This window comes from Peromyscus californicus, unplaced genomic scaffold (genome assembly GCF_007827085.1).
Source record: "Peromyscus californicus insignis strain IS unplaced genomic scaffold, ASM782708v3 Scaffold_12__1_contigs__length_115047231, whole genome shotgun sequence".
NCBI classification, from domain to species: Eukaryota; Metazoa; Chordata; class Mammalia; order Rodentia; family Cricetidae; genus Peromyscus; species Peromyscus californicus.
In genome coordinates, this window is record NW_026294413.1 from 7,009,437 (window position 1) to 7,028,442 (window position 19,006).

General features: G+C 42.2%; 1 protein-coding gene across 6 annotated transcripts in view; it reads left to right on the forward strand.

Annotated features, from left to right (window-relative positions):
- Tgds (TDP-glucose 4,6-dehydratase) overlaps positions 1–16,797 on the forward strand; it is a 33,155-nt gene extending 16,358 nt beyond the window's left edge. For 3 of the 6 annotated variants that reach the window (XM_052732490.1, XM_052732485.1, XM_052732489.1), the window contains 4 exons: positions 677–842; positions 1,723–1,781; positions 2,650–2,747; positions 9,291–12,403. In XM_052732490.1, coding sequence (XP_052588450.1) covers positions 677–842; positions 1,723–1,781; positions 2,650–2,747; positions 9,291–9,421 — 454 coding nt within the window. In that variant the 3' untranslated portion in view covers positions 9,422–12,403. Of the gene's footprint in view, positions 1–676; positions 843–1,722; positions 1,782–2,649; positions 2,748–3,890; positions 4,584–6,610; positions 9,205–9,290; positions 12,404–14,879 lie in introns of those variants that run through there. The other 3 variants (XM_052732486.1, XM_052732487.1, XM_052732488.1) reach the window with 3 other exon arrangements.
- Positions 16,798–19,006: the final 2,209 nt, after the last annotated feature.

Genomic DNA, 19,006 nt, shown 5'->3' on the forward strand with positions numbered 1-19,006 from the left:
AGGAATGCTTTCTCCATTTAATGTGATAGTTTTTCAATAACTGCATCTTCATGACTTACTAAGGTAAATTCTGAAATTATCTGCCATGGAACTTAGAGCTACAAAATAAAATTCATATCTGTGTATAATTTTAGATTTCCAAATGGTTAATTTAATATAGAAATGTAGGTTTTCTTTTTCTTTTTTCCATTATTTTTAGGTTCTAGGGCTTGAAAGTAGGCCTTGCCCCTTCTGAGCAAGCACTCTAATAACAAGCTGTAGCCCTACCCGTCCCAGCCCTGTCATTTCCTTATTGTTGACTTTTTAACTTTTTGAAGTTGCTCAGGCTGGCCTTGAACTTGGAATCCTCTTGCCTCAGTTTCCCAAGTGGCTGTAGTTACAGTCCTGTATAAGCCCACCCAACTTAGGTAATTCTTCAAAATGAATTTATAGTATAAAATTAACAAATATTTATTCAGGAGCCATATTTTCCACTTTTTAAATTAAGAATCCTCAAGAAGTTTGGGTATCATTTAAGAAATGAGGAAGAAATTTTAAGGGAACTAATATTTTTCAGTCACAGATTTCTAGGGCCTCTGGAAATTGGCTTCTCAGGAATCACACTGGTCACTGCTCATGCCTGGTTTGGGAGCTTCTTTTCTGCACTTTATAATCCTGCTTTATTTAATCCGTTTAGCTGTATTCATGGATCAGGGCTTCAAAGAAGAAACTTCCTTTATGCTGCTGATGTAGTGGAAGCATTTCTCACTGTCCTCAAAAAGGGAGAACCAGGGGAAATCTATAACATTGGGACCAACTTTGAAATGTCAGTTGTTCAGCTTGCGAAAGAACTAATACAGCTGGTACGTATGGATCTGCTCTAAGAGGGTATTTATGAATTTGTCACCAAATTAGTGGCAATAATGAAGAATTTACTCACTATGTGTATTAGTTGCTGTGATGAAACACCATGACCACAAGCAAGTTAAGGAAAAAGTTAATTTCAGTTTAGATCTTGAGGGATAGTGTCCATAATGGTGCTGGTGCAACATAGCTTGGAGGCAAGAGTAGGAAGCTGGTTAGATCATTTTCATCCATCCACACATAGGAAGCAGAAGAAAGAGCAGGGAGTGGGGTGAGGCTGTAACACCGCAAAGCCTGCCCCAGTGATGTCTTTATTCTCTTTGGCAAAGCCCTACTTGCTAAAGTTTCTGTACCATCCCCAAGCAGTACCACCAATGGAGAACCAAGGATTCAACTACACCAGCCAATAGGGGAAGTTTCTCATGCAAACTACCACTGTATCAACAGGTTACCATTTCCTTTACTTAGAAATGAACAGAAGGGAAAATAAATTCATAATCATGTGTACCGTGTGTCTTTGTGTGACATGGCATTAGTTCTTCAGGGAGAGAGTATCAGTGTGCGTCCTCTAGCTGGAAGATATACAGCTTCAGAAATAGGAACTCCAGTGAAGCGTGAAGTGACTGTGAGGCTCCAGTGTGAACTGCTCATTGTAGGCTTCAGGGTGCTCCCCTGTGGTTTGTGTAGAACACATTCTTGATGAGCTCTGGATGGAGTGGAGGTTGTAAGGATAGAAAGTATTCTGGCTGCCCTCCTCCTCTTCCCTTCCCGTTGTGAGGCAGTTGTCTTTCTTGTCTGCTTCTATCAGCTAGTAAATACAACTGTTGCTCTGTGGTCTCTTTTTGTACTGTGGCTCAGAAGCTTGCTTCATTTTGACAGATCAAAGAGACCAATTCAGAGTCTGAAACGGAAAGGTGGGTGGACTACGTTAATGACAGGTGAGTAACAAGTTGGAACATCTGGAGAAGATGGTGAAGTTTTGGGTGCTTATAAAACTATAAGCTATATGAACTTACCGGAAAAGTAGTTTAACTCATGCATTGTCTGACACATTTTTCTTCCTAATTATAAGTGTTGTAGAGATTAAGGATAGCACTGTTATTAGCCACGGGCTTAAAGAAAGTTGTTGACTCTTTCCCCGTGTGGGGTTTTCTTCATTGTGAAATTGGGAGATTATCTTCTCACAGAAGTGTTCTGAGGGTTAATTACATTGTAGACAATGCTTCTTGCCCCAGGCTTGGTACTCAGGCTTGGTACACTTACTTGCACCTGTGTGATTGATTTATTCATTCGTCAAACATTTGCTTATTTTCTTATATATGTCAGACACTTCATTTGTACCTAAATTGTGGCTGAAATAAATAAAATATTGAAAGGATAGTCTATAGAGAATGTTAGGCATTGGTAATAAATGGGTTTTATATATCTTTCCACAATAACATGTTTCCAGCATGATTTTGTTTTAATGTGAATTGTGATAAAGATGTGTGGGTGTGCATTCTGTCTCTTAGTCAGATGTGCAAGTGTGTGTTCTGTCTCTTAGTCAGATGTGCAAGTGTGTGTTCATAATAAATGTGTGTGTACATTTTGTATCTTAGATGTACAAATGTATATTCACAATAAAGATGTGTGATTGCATTCCGTGTCTTAGATGTGCAAATGTATATTCACAATAAAGATGTGTGATTGCATTCCGTGTCTTAGATGTGCAAATGTATGTTCACAATAAAGATGTGTGAGTGCATTCTGTGTCTTAGATGTGCAAATGTATGTTCACAATGTCATCTTAAATCTTTGCTTTGCAAGACCTCACAATGACATGAGATATCCAATGAAGTCTGAAAAAATTCACAGTTTAGGATGGAAGCCCAAAGTGCCTTGGGAAGAAGGAATAAAGAAAACAGGTACGTGGTAACGAGTCGATCATTTGGGGACAGTACCGAGATCTGCAGAGCCGTGAGGAACCGGCTGCAACCCGAGCTGCTCGTTTCATTCCTGACAGTCGTTTCCTGAGCATCTGGAGTTGAGTGGACTTCGCTTCTCACTGCTCCTCCTGAGCCTTCTCCGTTCCTCAGATGCTCACTTAGTTCCGATGCTGGGTGCTCAGTTCTCCTTTCCTTTGTCTTCTTGAAAGGCAGCTTTCTTCTTTCTCAGTGGTCCATGTTAAGATCAGTGGGGTCTTAGCTCTGAAGAAAATTTAAAACTAGTAAAAGAAGAGTTAATCTCTCTCTCTCTCTCTCTTTCTCTCTCTCTCTCTCTCTCTCTCTCTCTCTCTCTCCTCTCTCTCTCTCTCTCTCTGTGTGTGTGTGTGTGTGTGTAAAGCTCTTTGGACCCTGGGTGGTAGCACATGCCTTAAATCCCAACATTCAGGAAGTGGAGGCAGGAGGATCTCTGAGTTTGAGGCCAGCCTGGTTTACATAACAAGTTTTAGGCTAGCTAGGGCTGCCTAGTGAAACCCTGTCTCAAAAGACAGAACAAAACAGACCAACAAAAATCTGTTTGGAATTGTGTTTGTAGGAAAGAATCTGCTCAAATGTGTAAAAACAGGCCTTGATTCACAACTTTAAATACAAAATACTTTGTTCAAGTATGAAAAGCCAAAAGCAAAGGTAGCTTCCATTCTTAGCTAGACTTAGGCTTCTTACTTAGTGTAGAGCCTTGAGCTAATAGTGCACACCATAAACTGACCTCACCTATTCATAGAGAGACCCTTCATCTCATGTTGCCTGATCCTGTATCACTGTGGTTAGATGAATAAGTATTCTTCTTTCTGTGAAGTAGCTTTAAAGGCAGCATAAATGCCTGTTGCCTCCCCTGAGATTGCTGAAATCTGAATGTCTTCAGCATTCCCCACAGGTCTGTGCTGCAGGGACTGCCTTTGCATTGGGCAGAAGGCAGCAGCTCCTTACTGTTTCCAGGGCTTTTCAGGTGATGAGCCCCGCTGGTCAGCTTGAAGGTGAGACTCTGCTGACGTAGCAGGCACTCAGGAAGTGCTGCTTAATTGATGCATGGTTTTTACTTTTTCATTGTCTTGATTTTCCTGCCAGTTGAGTGGTACCGAGAGAATTTTCACAACTGGAAGAACGCAGAAAAGGCGTTAGAGCCCTTTCCAGTTCAGCCACCATTTATGTAATGCCAGTCGCAGAGAAGGGGACATTATCCTACCTCAGCAAGTAACCTGAAATCAAGTGCCTAAATGAAGTGCCAGCCTCTCACTCTGAGTGAGAGGGATGCTCCGGTATTGGATTCAGATGCAGAGTCTTCAGAAGTTTCAGTATTGGTCCAGGATTCCATGTGGAGATTCCCTCAGCAAACTTCTCCCAGAAGTCCCATGGTGGTCCGGCAGAAGCACTGGATGTGGCAGGATGAGGCCCCTGGTTCTGAGAACAGAGGCAGGTGGAAGCACTGGATGGACCTCTGTCGGCTCCCCAGCCTTCGCCAGCACCTGATGGTCTCAGGTTTTATGTCCTGTCTAATTTTTAAGGTCTGATGATGTGAAAATGGAACAAAATGGAAGCATATTGAACCCTTTTTAACTTTTGATAATTTTGTAAAATTAACTTAGATGGTTCTTAAAGGTAAGATGGAAATTTCTTACATTTTTGAAATCGGCTGTTGATTTATATGTAACTGGTATCAGAAATTTGATCATGTATCTATCTACTGTTTACAATGGTTTTATTTATAAAATTATCAATGTATTTTAATATATTAAATACAGATTGTGGCTTTTTTAGTGATATATTTTTATTTGTTGTTAATTTTTTAAATCATGCATTTTTTTAATCTCTTTGCCCTAAAGATTTCAAGGTAATTTAAAAAGTAGCTGAGCTGATATTGGGTGGACACAGGTAGAGGTTGCTCTGTCATGGATGCCGATTTCATCCCCACAACCAGTGAGAACCTGTCTTGAAGAGAAAGGATCAGAGATGGCTCAGCAGGTCAGGCCACTCGCCACTTCTCCTGACCCCCGGACCTGACCCCCGGGCCTGATCCCCGGACCTGATCCCCGGACCTGACCCCCGGGCCTGATCCCCGGACCTGATCCCCGGACCTGATCCCCGGGCCTGATTCCCGGGCCTGATCCCCCTGCGTTGTCTTCCGACCTCCACACCGCAACCAACGTGCGACAGCCTCCGAAACTAACTCGTGAAAGAGAGCTGTGCTTGGCAGGTCCCATCGGTAATCCTGCTGTTTAAGAGCTGAGGCAGCCTGCACTCCACAGTGAGACTTGCTTGATAACAACACTGTAACAGGCAGATGCTCGTTTGACCCTCGGTTAGGAAGCATTCACACACATGCCAGGAAGTTCCTGTGTGCGTCTTTTCCCTTGGGCTCCTCTGTTTTCCCTGTCTGCAGACAAAGAGGAGCTCGAGTCCTGAGGGAGCAGGTGTGGAGCCAGAACAATGCCAGTGCGGATGGGGGACGTGAAAGTGGACAGACGGTGCTGCCCAAGGCTCTGTAGGCAGGAAGGCAGCCTCACGGGAAAAGCATCCACTCCCTCTCAGGCCAGCTTGAATAGTGCCATACTGGGAGCTCAGCATTTGCGTCTGATGCCTGAAGACTGGATGTTCACAGGCAGGTTAACCACGAGGGAAGTGAGGATCTGTGCAGTGGGTCCCAGGACTAGGTTCCTTCTCTAATTTATGCCTGTTACATGCAGATACCTGGTGGGGTCATACTGAGGTCACTAGTGACAGAGACTGGGCAAAGTTAAAAGCAAGTCGTTTTGTCTTCTGGATTCAGCGCCTCTTCCACAGTGCTTGCTTCCTAGTGAACATTGACAAAGACACACAGGTCTCTACTCCCCATCAAGCCTCAGGCAGCTTTCTGCCCCATGGCCTGAGTATATGTCATTCCGAGGCAGGACACTTTTGATATAAATGCTAAGCAAGGCACAGTGCTTAAATCACTGTCCTGTAATTTCCCTTTGTCTGTTTTTTAATTACATTTATTTATTTTGTGGTAAGGGCTTGTATGCCATGGTGCGTGTGGGGGGATCAGAGGACAGCTGGGAATTCTTTCTTGTCATGTGGGTCCTGGGACTGAACTCAGGACAGATTGAGGGCAAGTGCCTTAACCTAGTGGGCCATCTCACCCTCCCCTCCCCTCCCCTGCTTTTTATGCTTGGTTTTTGTTGTTGTTTTTTGAGCAGGGTTTCTCTGTGTAGCAGCCCTGGCTGTCCTGGAACTTGCTCTGTAGATCAGACTGGCCTCAGACTCACAGACATCCACTGAGTTGCTGGGATTAAAGGCATGCGCCACCACCACCCGACTTTTATGCTTGTTTTAAGGTCACTCTTACATTGCTGTCTGCTTTTCACTTGCTCTCGTGCAGCGGCTCACCTCTATAACCAAGGTGGGCTTTCCCCTCCCTCCGTCTGCCTGGCTGCACTGTGTGTGCGGAGAGGGGTACACTGGGCAGCTGGCTGGCCTGCCTTTGTGACTCAGCACTCCGGTGGTACCCAGGCTCCAGCTCAGATGTTCCTTTTCTGTCCTGCCTTAGTGGACTGCTCCTGACAATGTGTGAGTGTGCGCATTGGTTACCAGGGGCTTCCATCACATAGATCACTGAATAGGTGTCTTCAGCAACAAATTTATTTTCTCACCATCTTGAGGCAAGAAATCTAAGGTCAAGATCAAGGTGTCGGAATTAGTGTATGAGGCCTCTCTCCTTGGGTTTGTAGGTTTCTGTCTTCTCTGTGTCCGTTCATGGTCCCTGCCCTCTCATATCTGTGATTAATTCTCCTTTTTATGGTTTTCTTAAGGCAGAGAAATAGAGGAAGACAGCCAACGTCTTCTGGTCTTTCCAAGTACATGCACAAGCTTGGGAAGTGCCCTGTCTGCCATGGCGTGATGCTTGCAGCTTACCCTGCCAACAAGATTGCTTTTAAAGTTGATATAATCAGCTTTATAGATCCATGTCTTTTGTTTTAAAGATCACATGCATGTGTTGCAGAAATTGAAGATTAAATTAAAAAAAAAGCTATCTTACCGCTGGAAGATAACTTGTTAATATTTTGATGTATGTTCTTGTTTGAGGCATATACACATAATTGGTGAAAACCAGATGTGGGATTATCATGGACATACTATTTGGAGCTTGCTTCTTTTCTACTGACAGTATTTCATGGGTGCTTTGATATGGGGTCTTTTGCCATTTTTAGTGACTGTAGAATTATGTTTGATAGCTCAGTCTGGAAGCAGTATGGAAGACGAGTCTAAGGATAGCAGGACTGAGTTCCCAATGGCATCCAGCTTAGGAAGTTCTGCGGTAAATCAGGCTGTTGACACTCGGGCCCGGGCACAGCCCTGCACACAGGTAGAGCTGGTGACAGCCTGGAGAACATTACAGACTCACTGATGGATGACAGGTGGTAAGGCTGTTGCTGGACGTGGTGGCATCTTAAGGCTTAGAATGCGGGACTGGAACAGTAAGTTTAGGAGTCGGGGCTTTAACGCAAAACCAGTCACATATATGAATGTGTAGATCAAGTTGGTGGGCTCAAGATCTAGAAAAACATATTTGGGGGCTAAATGGCTGTTAACACCTGAGAGTGGGACCTGGTGGTGAAGGGACCTTTAAGAGCTAAGGCCGAGTAGGTAATCAGTGGATGCAACCTTTGGTAGGGATTAATGTAACTTTCCCAGAAACCTGGTTAGTTTCCAGGAGAATGAATTGTTACAAAACAGTAACAACAACAACAACAACAACAACAACAACCCCTGAGCTCTTTTATGGCTTCCTGTTTTCACTGTAAGACCTATGGCACACACCCTTACCCAGTTTTTCAGATTTATTCAGTGTGTGTGTGTGTGGTATGTGTGTGTAGGTGCACATGCCACTGTGGTGATATTTTGTTTATGATCTAATAAATAAAGCTTGCCTGGAGATCAGAGGGCAGAGCCAGCCACTAGTTAACCATAGAGACCAGGCAGTGGTGGCACATACCTTCAATCCCAGCACTTGGGAGGAGGAAACAGAAAGCAATATGGCTGGGTGGAGAGAGGAAGTGATAAGGTGGGGTGGAGACAGGAGCTCACCCCTTTTGGTCAGAGGATTAGGAAGAGGTAAGTCTCACTAGTAGCTGGCTCCTTTACTTCTCTGATCTTCTAGCATTATTTACCTCTATATCTGACTCCAGGTGTTTATTATTAAGACCAATTAGAATTTAAGCTACATGCCACATCACAGATGTGGGGTCAGTTCTCTCCTTGGAGGGTTCCAGGGATTGAATTCAGCTTGGTGACAAGTTCTGTTACCTGCTGGGCCATCTCACCAGCTCCATACTTTTGATGACATCTCTCATAAGGGTCTGTTGCGGGATAATCTTTTTGTATGCTGTGAAGAGGTATCTCCGCCAAGGCACCTTCTGATTGGTTTAATAAAGAACTGGATGGACAATGGCTAGGCAGGGGAGGATAGGCGGGACTTCTGGAAAGAGATAGGAACTCTGAGACACAGAAACAGTGGGACATATAGTATGGAGGAGAGTTAACACGACATGCGGCAGAATGTACATTAATATAAACGGATTAATTTAAGTTTTAGGAGCTAGTTGGGAACAAGCCTAAGCTAAGGCCAAGCTTTCATATTTAATAATAAGTCTCTGTGTCATTATTTGGGAGCTGGTGGTCCAAAGAAAGACCAACTACAAGGGCCTTACCAAAGGCCCGAATGATGGGGTCACCCAATCTTGGATGTTTAGATCTTTCCGAAGGTTACCCAGTCACAGCTAGTCTATGCTACAGCAACAGAAAACAGACTAATATAGCCTTGCCTGCATATGTAGAGGTTCTATCTTTTTCATATCAACAAATTCATGTGTTTATGGGTTTGCTCTTCCTGCTAGACTTGTAGTCCCTGGGAGTGGAATCATCTCTGAATTTATGGACCTGTATGTCATAGTATTTTTTCTGAGAAATAACCTGTCTTCAAAGAGACAACTTTTGCCAGACCTTGCAACCAAGTTAATAATATGCCCTGAGATCTTCTAAAACTGTTCAAATGCTGTCAATTTGCTGTATACTCAGCCTATTTAAGTTTAACCTGCCTTTAAGAGAACAGTATAACCAATGTTACTATGCCTTGCTCTTCCCATGTATTCGGCTTTTAGAATTTAAGCTAAGTAAATAGCTTTAATCTTAAACTATGGATTCTTCCATGTCCCTGACCCAGGAGAGTGTATGTATATGTGTTGTGATAACCATTTACTGAAAGTAGCCAACAGGCTGAAAACAACCTTAAAGAACAAATATCCCGTCATGTTGGAAGCAATGTGTGGATATAGGTTGATAACATCTGTGTGTGGTTCTTGAGTGCTGTTCTGGGTTCAGTAAAGTAACTTCTTTCTTTGTAAAACTCAAAGATTTCTGTAGAAAACTAATCCTCATCCCACTCCACATTCCCTACGCTGCTCAGTAAGTAAAGCTCTTTGTTCCGTACAGGCAACAGGGACGGACAGATCGGACACAGACCACAAACTAGACAGAAGACACAAGGAGAGAAGTGGAGAATTCAAACGGCTCACTCTTGGTCTAAGCTACTCCAGGAGAAAGTCTCTCTCTTCATTCCTTGATGCCTTAAAGATGCACCTGCATCCCCAGCATTTCTATCTGTAGGGATTTGAAGGGGCAGGGTCTATGTCCTTGGCTCTGTCTCAGTTTCTCCGGCCTCTCTTCTTCCTCTCTGCTAAACCCCACTCCAGGCAGACCCCCGCTGTTTCCCATTCCCTGTAACTGCTGACAGCTGCCCTTCCTTGAACTTCATGCTTTGTGTCTGCCCTGCTTTCTTTGATAATTATGTGGGTTTTATTTGGAAAGACTTGCCTTTAATCCTCACTTCAGAGCTTCTTTGAGGAGACTCCTGCTTTTCTATCTTGGAATAATTTTTCTTTCATCCTTTCTTGGTGTTTATAATCAATAATTCTAATATTGCTTTGTGTACTGCTAATCATTAGTTAGTATATTTTTTCACAGCTGTATCAAATACCCGACAAAGGCAACTTAAGGGTGTGGTGGTTTGAATGAGAAATGTCCCCCGAGGCTCGTGAATTTCAGCATGGGTTCCATTTGGTGACTCTGTTTGGGGGGTTATGTAGCCTTTAGGAAGTGGAGCTTTGCTGCAGGACCCAAGTCAGCAGGGTCAGGGATCGTCCTTTGCTTCTTTCCTTCTTGCTGTGTGCTTCCTGTGTGTGGATAAGATGTGATCAGCCAGCTCCTGGCTCCCGCTACCATTTCATGCTTCCAGATATGATGGACTCTGTTCCTCTGGAGGCCAGAATAAGCTTTTTCTTCCTTAAGTTGCTTTTGATCATGACATTTTATCACAGCAACAGAGAAGTAACTAATGCAGAGGGTTTGTTTGGGCTCTCAGTCTGAGGGTACAGTTCATCGTGGTAGAGAGAGTGAAGGGACACTGGCCCACCAGAGCATGTGGCTCTGCAGGCCTTGCCCGTCTCCATTCCCTCTGCCTTGCTAAGAACCATTAGATCACATTCCTAAAGCGAGTCACCAGGTCTGTTCCCTTATTTGACCACTTCCTCCTCCTGAGGCTGACTGCCAAGGTCCAGCAATCAGAATCCTCCTTTGGTTCACCTAATTAACATGCCAAATTAAAATTAAACTCCTCATCTTAGCACAGGGTTTCCCCATGTACCTTTATAAACCGCCGTTTGCCTATGGGCCATGTCTCTCGCCTCTATACACAGGTAGTCCTTGGTCCCTCCAAGACAAATACCACTTCTCCTTTGTCGTGTCCCCTTCCCCTTCTCCTTCATCCCCTATCTCCTTGGGCACAGCATCCTAGCCCACTCTAACACAGACCTCCCCTTCACCTCTTAAGATGACACCAGCAAGGTCATTTGCTGCTGTTTTCTGTGTGAGTCAGAAAGCAGTCACTTGAACTTTTCTTTCTTGCGTAATAATAAAGTATCCCTCTGTGAAAACAGGTGTATGGGTGTGCTTTGTGCCTGATTTGGGGTCCAGACGGCATCCCCTGCTGAGCTTGGGACCAGAGCTTGGGGCCATTGGTCACATCACTTCTTCTGTTAAATGGAAGTGTGCAGAGCTCATTTTTTCCTTCCAGTCTATACTCCAGCCTGTGGAATGCCACCACCCACTTTTAGGGTGCCTCTTCCTGGATCACTTAAACCTTTCTTGGAACACCCTCACACACACCCAAAAACATAATGATTTTTTTTTAATATTTAGCACAATTCCGTTATTGAATCTTTGGAAATTTCACATCATGTACCCCAATTCCGCTCACCTCCCAGTCCCTCCATATCCTCTCCTCCCCTCTGCAGTGGCCCCCACATAAATATTTTTTTAAAAAAGCAAACAACATATTGCTTTTAAGTCTTATCAGATTGACAGCTGAGATTACAACTTACCATGTTCTAATTGACAACTTAAAATGATTGTTTACAGTGGTGGAAAATACTGTTTTATCAATGTGACATCTTTATTCTAAATTCAGAAACTGGGAAGCCCCGTCATCATTTTCCCTTAGTTAAGTCAGTGTTCAGAAATCAAGCCATTCTAGTTCTCGTGTGTTCCCTTGGTTCTAAGCCACTGGGACCCGCTCCCTATTCAATATCTGCTAACGTTATGTAAGTTAATTCCCATCTGCTGACTGTTGACATGGAGGGAAAACATGGCTGTCTTCCTGTCCAGAGTTGTGAAAATTAACCACTGGAGTTGGAGACAAGGGCAAGTACAGTTTCAGGCTAAGAGAGATGTGGAATATTCAGCAAATTAGGTTGAATAAACCTTTGAGAAGTATCTTTCTGTTTCCAGAAAAATAATGTTGCATATTAATTAATGGCTGTGGGAATAATTTTGCCCTTCACACACACACACACACACACACACACACACACACACACACACACACACACACACTGACAGAACCAAATAAACAGTTGAAAATATGAAGCAACTTTACTTTGCCAAAACAAACAAGAAATCTGCCAGAAGAAAATGCCCATTTTAACTATTTGCATTACCTACCAAACGAAGGTAGATCTAAGCTTTAATGCTTATGAAACCACATTCCCTTAAATTTGCTGTTTCAGGTGTTCCCATTGCCTGCATCACATTCCAAATATGCATACAACCTCCGACTTGATCTGCAAATATTTCCGTTAACAAAAAAGAATAGTGCACCACATAGTTGAAATTAAATCAGTTTCGAATTCTCAGGAGCTGCAGTTGTGGCTGTGTAAGCCAAGGCACAAACCAAATGGACTCAGCTGCTACAACACAACAACACAATCACCACAATCTGATTCTCCTTTGTAATTGTGAAGGTCCAAACAGCTTGGTTCAGAAAGGAAATTAAAAGTTAAGAATAAAAGGAAATGAAGACATTTTTATCCCCATCGTGTGCCATGATAGAGTATTGAGTTGACCTTGTAAAGTTAAAGATTTTGCTGTATATTACATTGGCGCTGACTATAAGATCTGGAAATTCTGTGTTTGTATCTAATGTTTGAAGCAGCATAATTTCATTTAGTCATGTTATTTCTCAATAAAGGTGATGTTGTGGAATATTCTTTTATACTGTGTGAAGATATGTCACTGTGATTGGTTTAATGAAAAAAACCTAAATGTCCAATAGTTAGGCAGGATTTTCAGGATAGAAGGAACACTAGGAAGAAGGTGGAGTTGCCAGTCGGACTTGGAGGAAACATGACATGAAGGAAATGAGGTAGCAAGCTGTGAGCCACATGGCAGCATGTAAATTAGTAGAAATGGGTTAATTTAAGTTATAACAGCTAGTTAAAAACAAGCCTAAGCTATTGTTTAAGCTTTCATAATTTATAATAAGTATCCATGTTGTTTATTTGGGAGCTGGCTGGCGGGACAGAGAAAGACTCACTACAAATGGCAGCCAACATGGGGCCCCTTGTAGCTAGAGTTTTCCCACCTGGCCCACAGTCAGGACAAATCTCTGTCACCCTCCAGTCCCACAGCCACTCAGACCCAACCAAGTAAACAGAGACTTATATTGCTTACAAACTGTATGGCCGTGGCAGGCTTCTTGCTAACTGTTCTTATATCTTAAATTAATCCATTTCTATAAATCTATACCTTGCCATGTGGCTCATGGCTTACCAACATCTTCACATGCTGCTTGTCATGGCGGTAGCTGACAGTGTCTCCCCCCACCTTCCTGTTCTCTCAATTCTCCTCTCTGTTAGTCCCACCTATGCTTCCTGCCTGACCACTGGCCAATCAGTGTTTTATTTATTGACCAATCAGAGTAACAGATTTAACATACAGACCATCCCACAGCAGGGCTCGAATATCCACATAAGGCCTGAGAAAGCTAGAAAAAAAAAGTTCAAAAATGGAGCCAAACACAGCTTCCTAGTCCTGCAGTCTCTCATGCTGGCCGTGTTACAGAGATGCATCTCTAGGCCGCTGCCTGCAGGCTTGAGCCTCCAGTGCATCATAAACTCAGCTGCGTGTCAATTTAAGATTTTGCTCATGCAGACAGAAAAGGTTACAGATATGCAGTAAACAGATTCAGATGGAAGAAAAACCTCTAAACAGGTTACAGTGTTCTTAACAATGTGTGTGGGCTTAAGAAAAATAGAAAAATGGTATAGACAATCATAAGAAATAGTTTAAAAATAATAAAATCTTTAAAAAGAAAAGAAAAGTAATAAAAAAAGAAGCCATGTAGAAATGGGAAATACATAGGGAGTTGGGATCCTGTATGGTGTTGTATTGGCTTTAAATTTTTGATTGCTGATAAGCAAATAATAGCTACTGAGAGACACTGGATTATAAAAACTACTAAATTAAACCAATCTATATATTCTTAAAATGTTATAACTTCAAAATGGAAGTAAAAATATATGCTATGTCAGGGAAAGTTATGCTTGTGTTTCTGCAGAAAACAAAAGGCTGTGGGTTCATTCAAGGTTGATAGAGATCAGATTTGATGGGGGGGGATTGGGGGGTAGGGTAGAGGGGAAAACTCCTGAAAACCCTGGCTATAGACATAAAGTAATAAACCTAGAAAAACTACAAGACAGGTAACATATATTTTACCTGCTCAAACATAAAACAAAACAAAACAAAAGTCATCTTTGATTGGCTTGTGTACAACACACAGTTCATACTTGTGTTAATACAGACGTGTACGTTACCTTTCAAAATTTATGTTTTTAGACACCAATGAAAATGGGTGGTCCAGGTGATCCAGCCTCACAGAGTACCTCTGTTGTAGTTTCCTCGGGGTTCTATATCCAGAACAGCTTCAAGTCTACTGACTGAGATGGTCCAGCCTCACAGACTATTCTAGCCAGGACTTGACCATTATCCTAATTTTCTCAGAGTCCCCCAAAGATGCCAGCACCCCCAGACAACAGGGAGCAGTCTAGAAAACACAACACCCACATTTCCAAGAGACAGGATGAGTGGGTTTTGGTTATTCAACGGGTTATGGATAATTGTCATTGTTTAGGGGCTTGGTTACAAATTGGTTTTGGTCATGGTGAGAAAAAAACTGAATAAAGGAGATTAGATTCATGGATCTCTTTCTAAAGAGAAAAAGGGAGGATATAGGATAGAAGTGATGAGATAAAAGGGTGGACTGTTCAGTCTACTTCTTAACAACTACTAGTCTTAAATATTTTACATTGGTATTGATTTTGGTATAATGATATAAATTTGAAGTTATTTTTGTTATACTGTATATTTTCTACTCTTATTTAAGGTATTTTTGTATATTGATACAAATTTAAGGTTATTTTTGTTGGAACATACAGTACATACATTTCTACCTCTTGTTCAAGGTGTTGTACCTATGCATCTCATTTAACAGTGTAATATAAATTTCTAGTCTTTGCAATTTATTATTATTTAGAGAAATAAATACAGGTTAGTAGTTAGTCACCTATAACAATCAAACTTGTAGTCATGTTAGGTATGTTTTCAAGGTCAAACATACTTTAGATAGATGGTCTTCAAACACTTCTAAGACTTACAGAATATGACATTTAAAATGTTTTGTTAATACAGGGCTTTTCATGACAATGAGATATCTGCTCCTGGCAGCACCAAGTTACTTCAGAAGGGCATCAAAGAACCTGCATATGGAGTTTGCTTTCAATGTGGCAAACTAGCCATTTGGTCAAGAAACTGCTCTTGTCTTGACTGCTGATGGTATGCTGTGCAAACTGGAAAAGCAAGACACAAAGGAAAAAGACTGTTGAATTTTGCCAAGACTAGGTGGGACAGTCCTTCAGAATTCCTGCTTTACAAAAGAATCTGATAGATATTCTAGGCCTGTAGGCTGAAGATTGAATACCCCAGTGTTGCAGAGGAACCTTGGGTGATTGTCCAGGCAGCCAGATGTCTGTCATTTCTATAGGTTTGGAAGTGGCTTACACTGCACTTCCTGTTTACTCATGTAATAATATATCCTTCTGGGATATCCTTTGATGGAGTTGAACACTGGGTAGTTATAGTTGCAGTTTTCCTTAGTTATGATAGAAGGTAAATTAGGTACAGAGCTTTGGACTCATCAAGATAGAATAAATAATGGAGTATTTTCTCCAAATATGCCAAATACAAATGGGCTGGATATTGTAAATGTAATTCTTACCTGATAATTGCTCTTATTGTGCAGGAGGTCATGGGCGTATACAGCAGGTGACAACTAATGTTTAACAGGTTAACCCACCAGACTAATAACTCTCTGTTGGAGAACCCTACTAGGCAAAGTCCGTGGGGGTCACTGGCTGTGGAAACTGCTTGTTTTCTGTCTGTAACTTTCTCTTGTGCCACCACTTACCTCTCCCCCCAAAAAAATAGCTGTGGGGTTCTTTCCACAGCCCATTGGTGGTGTATATTCCATCTTTGTGCATACTTATAATTGTGGATGGTCAGGAAGATGATGTCTGCTTAAGCTGTATAATTCTGATGACTAGAAATAATACCAGAATATTTTTCTTTACTGATGCAGGAAAGTAACAGCATTTTCAGTCTCAAAGACAGCTAATTTTAGACTTCAGAACAAATTCAAAACAGACTAAGCCATCCCTGCAGAAAATACACAAAAACTAGTTCCCAGGTATTTATTGCTAAATCAAGATCAGGCTGTTTTCATTGAGACATAACCCCCTACAGAATTGACTGCATGTACTCACCGGCTCAAGGTTCAGTCAACTGTTTACTTTCTGTCTTGGAACTCTCACCAACTTAGAGCAACGTGTATGGCCAAGAGTTACACTCACCAGTCAGCGTGATCTTCCTAAGCTGAGAGAAACTTACCATGTGACTTATTATGTGTTATTAGAATGGATCGGACCCTGAAAATGTAACATAGTATTATCCAGAGTTTGGCTGAGAGAGAGAGAGAGAGAGAGAGAGAGAGAGAGAGAGAGAGAGAGAGAGAGAGAGAGAAGGAAGAATGAGAGAGTATGTAAGTGTGTATGTGGGTGTGTGGAGGGGAACTATGAAAAGCTACGGAGAGAACTGCTGGGAAAAAAGCTGTGCAGAGGGTAAGAATGAATGTGTTTGGGTGTGTGCTGAGGAAGGGATATGTAGAACTATATAAAGAGCAGCAAGTGGTGTGTGTGTGTGTGTGTGTGTGTGTGTGTGTGTGTGTGTGTGTGTGTGTGTGTGTGCTGAGTGAGAGATGGAGCAGAATGGGCAACGAGAAAATTAACAGTTTCTTGAGTAGGGAAAGAGTGAATAAATGATGTAATAATATGTGAAGGAGTGTTACAGAATAGAGAGAAGAAATGTATATAAAAGAGAGATGTATAAAAAGGAGATGTAACTGTGCAAAAGATGTATGTGGATATGTGGAGTATTTATGGAGAATTTAACAGTGTGAAATGTAACTTGGCTGTATGAAGAATGTAACAATGTGGAATGTATCTATGTGGAGACAGAGATTTACTGAGAGGATTTTTTAAGATGAAATAAAAGAGTAAGTTACCATCAGAAAGTATGAATGTTTCCTTATTTTCCTCCTCAGATAGAAAAAGTCTAGCCTGTAGTGGGTAGCCATTCCAGCTTTGATCTGGAAGTTCCAACCCCCATTGAGACTTCGGCAACTGTCACACCTACAAGGAGGGGCCAAGGGAGGCGCCTGGGGACCCGAGAGCTGGATCGGCGGGTGCTCTCTCTGTTGCGGGACCCCGGACTGGAGAGGTGTACCAAGCAGAGCTCCAGAGAACACCGCTGGACTGCGATACACCTTCCCCAGACTCCGTGACCTACCTATCCCTTAATTTGTAAGTTACGCCATTAAATAAATCTCCTTTTAACTGCGTGGAGTGGCCTTAATAATTTCACCAATATCTGGCGCTCACGTGGGGCAAATTCCAAAGGCCTGGGTGGCTCCCACCCTCAGCCTCCTCCCCGGCTAGCGGGTACCTAAACCCGCCTGCAAAGTTCCATATAACCAGGGAACGCCTACAGGGTTCCATTCCCTAAAGAGGGAGCAGCTAGTCCGGTCTCAGTTCCCTAGCTTAGCCCCGAGACCAGCGAAAGAGGCATTCCCGGCTTCCTGAGTGCCAGCGCCGGCTCCTGCCATCTTGACTCCAGCGAGCTGCAGTCAGCCAAGATCACCAGAAGGCCCTGCTTTGGAGCTGTACCAATGCCACCTGCTGGCTGAAAAGTGCTACTACACCCCCCCAAAACCACGAAAGGTAAGTAAAAGTACCTGATAATTTTACACCTTAAAATTGACTAACAAATTTTGAATAATTCTTGTAATATGGCTGACAACATTACCTCACAAGAATTTGAAAACCTTTTTGCTTGTATGATGAATGACATCTTACTGGAAATATACGATCTTCCTAAGGTATATCTGGCCTGTACCATTTTGGCATTCATTGTAATAATCCACACAGTGTTCAAACACTGGTTTAATAACAAGAACAAAGATGAGTCATTATTGGGACTGATACAGGCTTTAAGCGAGAGCAATGAAGGCTTACAGAAAAAGATTCTATCTCTGGAATCTGCTTTAAGGGATAGCAATGAGACCTTAGAGAAAAAGATTCTTTCTCTGGAATCTGCTGATCAGGATTTACAAAACAGGCTTGTACCAAAAATTGATCTTATTGATAATAAATGTGAATATTTAATGGACAGAACACTAACTCTCCAGACACTATATAAGGAAGAAAGATTATCATTAATTGATAAGATAAGGTCCATGGAATCATGTGTTTCTGAGGAACATAAAAACTTCTATGATCCCATGAGGAATCTGGAGTCCCTTCCCAGAGAGGAGGCTCACTCCATAGAACAGACCCTAGGTGCTCGTTTGCAGGCCTTAGAAGAAACTCTCAGTAAACATGACAAGGGACCTAATAAGCAGAAGGGCAAGACCATAGAGGTTGTAACATCTCCAAATGGCTCTCACACAATGGCTTATCCTGTTATCATCCATGAGAAGCCAGTGGATGACACACACCCCGAGCCATATAATACATATACATTACAACCAATTTCAACAAGGGACTTTAAAAATATAAAGGAAGCAGTAGTTACATATGGGATACACTCCACGTACGTAAAACAGATGTTAAATTCGTGGTCTACCTCACATAGAATCATCCCAGATGACTGGCATCAGTTAATTTCAGCTGTTCTAGAATATAGCCAGCAGCTACAGTGGAAAAGCTGGTTGAGAGAAGAGGCAAAAATTTTAGAACAACAAGGTAAACTCAGAGGTTTCGTGATCTCCCAAGATCAAATACTTGGTGAGGGATGTGTTGCTGACAGGAATGTACAAGCCATTTATGATGAGCATACAATATCCCTATGCCGTACAGCAGCTCTAAACGCTTGGAAAAAAATTCCAGAACCTGGAAAACCAACTGAGGTATACACAAAGATATTTCAGGGACCACACGAACCCTTCACTGATTTTTTACAAAGACTGAACACAGCTATAACAAGAGCTGTATCAGATAAAGAATTAAGAAAAGTATTAACTGAGTCCTTGGCATTCGACAATGCTAATGCAGAATGCAGAAGAATACTTACACCATTAAAGATCAGATCAGCTCCTTTGGAAGAATGGATTCAGTATACTAATGGTGTTGAGTCTCGTAACTACAGTAATGAGGCTTGGATTGGAGAGACAAATCCCAGAGGTGAAAGAAGGCCCCGTGTTACCA